Raw genomic sequence first — 3546 nt, 5'->3', positions numbered from 1 at the left:
TGGAGCTGAAGTCTGACGGCTGAAAACACACACACACACACGGTCATCAGTCTGATCACATGACTCTGCTCTGACTGTACTGACGTGGACACGCAGTTCTCACCCTGAGGGAGACGGGGAAACACACAGACCTGGAGGCCCGGGACCCTGAGAGAAGAAAGTTCACAGAACTGTTTAAAACAAAAGAAAACAAGAAAATTCCAGAGTTAAAAAACCACTTCAAACATGGTTGGTCACCGGTGTTCTGGCTGCGGTCGGGCAGCGAGCGCGTTTTCCTCCTCAGAGGAGCCGCGGATTTGTCCAACTCCTCCTTCAGGATGATTTTCCCCAGATTGGACTGAATCTGTGAAACAGAGATGATACGAGAAAAAAGGAATTTAAAAATTCCTGTTGCAGTAGATGTGCTGCAACAGGCTACCCCTAGGAGGCGCTCTTGGAATTAAACCCAGGACCATGTGCTGTTTGCCTGTAATGCAGGTTGTGCTAACCGCTACATTGTGGACCCACAATTTCATGGTCACCTGACTGCTGGTCACCCGACTGATGGTCACATGACTGATGGTCACCTGACAGATGGACACGTGACAGACGGACACGTGACTCGTGGTCACGTGACTGGTGGTCACCTGACTCATGGTCACATGACTCAGGGTCACCTGACTGATGGTCACCTGACTCATGGTCACGTGACTCATGGTCACCTGACTGTGATGATGTGACAATGTGTAAGGATAAGAGACACAGAGCAGGAAAGCTACCACTAGGGGGCGTTTTTTTATCCCCTGAAATGACGTTAAACTGATGCATCAGGCTAACGTTAGCTTGTACATTTAATATTTCTGGGTAGTGTTGGTGTAATTAAAAAATAATTCCATCTTCCGACGTAGTTCCGACCTTGTTGAGTTCCTGTTTCTGGAGAGTTCTGAGAGATACCATACATTGGAGTTTGCTACATTTGATTTTTTTTTTCATTTGTGTTGTTTTTTTGGAACTTTTTTTGCCCTTTATTATGGCTCCCAGGCGGAAGTCAGACTCTGGGGACAAGAAGAAGGCTGAGGAGGGGGGTTTTGAAGGATTTGTGCTGACACCTCATACGAAAGAATGTCCCTCTGATGACCAAACTTCCTGGTACCAAAGTTCCTTTGGTACCAGAAGGAATTGGGTTTTGTCTGAATGTATGTATGTGATGGCTTTAGAAGTGCATATGTATGGACATTGTGTCAAAACCCGACTCTATGGCTATGATTCCCAACCACTGTGTCCTGGAAAACCCTGGAAAATGATCCAATTTCCCAAAACTAGTATTTATTGCAAATAATTTTGTCAAAGAGCAATGAACTCCTCTTCCACTAGGTGGCAGCAGATGGTTGTTAAAGCTAAGATATTATCAGAGCTGTTGAAGAAGATCTTTGTGTCTTTCTTCAATTCCTGCCAGTATATTAGTGTTGTCTTCAACTAAACAGTGCGTGGACAAAGCTATTTAGAGCTGGCGTAACCATGACAACCATCACAGCCATTCACGTTCACGTTGTCAAACTTTACCTTTTCTGTAAATCGGAGGCTTCTTATAAATGTTGGATGCATTTTCTGATAAAAAAAGAAAAGCAAAAGATTTTAAAAACACTGGTCCGAGCTGTTGCTGCTGCTGCTTCGTACCATCGTCTCAGAAACTGGTCTTACTGTGTTCACCTGGTCTGTGGAAGTGCTGCATGGCGCTCTTGGTACCGGCGGAGTGCGTGATCGACGGGATGGTGTTTGGAGTTTGCGACGTCGACGGCGTGTGCGCACTGTGGGTTCTGCTGGTCTGGGCGCAGGAACCAGGTGAGGAACAACCAGGGGAATGGGCTTCCAGCCACTCCTTGGACAAGTTCTGCACAGGGTAGGGGAGGTCAGAGGTCAAAGGGTCACAGACCGGTCAACCGGTATCAGCCATTATGAGGGACCGGTACTAAATGACCTACGGGCCGGCGCAGGTCCCCGCACCGGGTGTTGAAGACCCCTGTTGTACGGTATAGACCAGTGACAAAAGAAAGCTTAATTCTTACCTCTGGGGAGGCAGGAGGGGAGATGGAACGAGGAGACAAGGACCTCTGAGAGAAAGGAAACATAAAACACATGGAATATATGTTCAAAATATGTGCAATATATACTATCTCTGTCTATAAGTCTATCTGTTGTATGGTATCATATTTTAACAAATATATATATTTTACATATATTGTACAAAATATGTACAATATATGTGCAATATATATACAATATATGTGCAATATATACTATTTCTGTCTATAAGTCTATCTGTTGCATTGTATAATATTGTAACAAATATATATATTTTACATATATTGTAGAACATTACAATATGTGCGCGATATATGTACAATATGTGTACAATATATGCTCAATATATGTACAATATGCGTGCAATATATACTATCTAATATTTTAACAAACATACAGTATATTTTTAAACAAACTAATTTCTCAGAGACGCAGACATCACCTCTAGTGGACTGTAGCAGTAGTGCCGGTTGGTGGGTCATCAGGCCCGGTCTCTCTATGTCCAGGATGGCTTTGTCTTTGGGCAGGGCTGCCAAGTCTTTGTATCCGATAACCTCATTCTCCACTCTGGCCTGAAGGGGGAGCAAGGGAGGCGTCGGAGTCAGATTATTTAATTTCTTCCAGATTAATCGAGAGTAATGATACAAAGAGTGAGCGTCTCACCACGATGGCCGCAGGGTGACCTGGGATATTTGACCCTTTCAGTGACAACACACTCCCTGGAGACGTCTGGGCCGGCTGCTGCTGACACACACACACACACACATACACTGAGTTCAACCTTGAACTAACGATTTCCTGTATCACAAAATAATTAAGTATAGGGATGTCCGATATTAACTTTTTCCGATACACCGATATTGTTCCAATTCTGATGTCAACCAATACCGATGTATGCAGCCGTTTGCAATTCACTTTCACTTTCACTTTTTACTTTCACTTTCACTTCATAACTTATTTGCGTTGCGTTATCGGAAGAAAAATCTGTGTTCTTACTGCTATTACGTAATTAAGCTAACACTGGCCGATAATAGCGGTCGGTCAATCGTCGGACATCCCTAATTACGGAGGTCATTTGTATCGTTTAAAGTAGTCTCACTTCATTTCATTTACCTTGGGCATCATCCTGACTTCTGATTAGTCCGTACCTGGAAGGAGAACAAACACAAGTTTGTCGGACCTGTTTGTGTGTGTGTGTGTGTTGTGGACAAATAGCAACAGAGGGATTATTCCAGAGGTTTATGTAACAAAGAGAGAGAGACAGAGGGAGTGACAGCAGGTCAGGGGTGAGAGAGGTGGGGGAGTTAAAGGGGGGGGTGAGTGGGGAGCCACACATCACACAGGCTTCTGTCAAAAACAACGACCAAATGTGTGTGTGTGTGTGTGTTTACCTCTCAAAAAGAATCAGGGATCATTTCTGAAAGCGTTTTTTTCAACGTCCTCTTGTCCGGATCAGCATCTAAAACATTAAGAGGTCAAAGGTCA

At 44.0% G+C, this 3546-nt stretch overlaps 1 protein-coding gene across 1 annotated transcript in view; it reads right to left on the bottom strand.

Annotated features, from left to right (window-relative positions):
• The window catches only part of LOC103398936 (dematin-like), a 7276-nt gene extending 3730 nt beyond the window's left edge, over positions 1 to 3546 (bottom strand). The window contains 13 exon segments of the mRNA XM_025053896.1: positions 7 to 19; positions 104 to 147; positions 238 to 343; positions 895 to 949; positions 1034 to 1052; positions 1543 to 1587; positions 1690 to 1870; positions 2046 to 2090; positions 2504 to 2527; positions 2529 to 2633; positions 2725 to 2802; positions 3175 to 3209; positions 3453 to 3546. Of these exon segments, the coding sequence (XP_024909664.1) occupies positions 7 to 19; positions 104 to 147; positions 238 to 343; positions 895 to 949; positions 1034 to 1052; positions 1543 to 1587; positions 1690 to 1870; positions 2046 to 2090; positions 2504 to 2527; positions 2529 to 2633; positions 2725 to 2802; positions 3175 to 3186 (727 nt within the window). The 5' untranslated portion in view covers positions 3187 to 3209; positions 3453 to 3546.

The sequence above is a fragment of the Cynoglossus semilaevis genome, unplaced genomic scaffold (genome assembly GCF_000523025.1).
Source record: "Cynoglossus semilaevis isolate Cse_v1.0 unplaced genomic scaffold, Cse_v1.0 scaffold2167, whole genome shotgun sequence".
Taxonomy (NCBI): Eukaryota; Metazoa; Chordata; class Actinopteri; order Pleuronectiformes; family Cynoglossidae; genus Cynoglossus; species Cynoglossus semilaevis.
The sequence above is the reverse complement of the archived record's forward strand: the minus strand, read 5'-3'. Positions and strand labels throughout refer to the sequence as shown.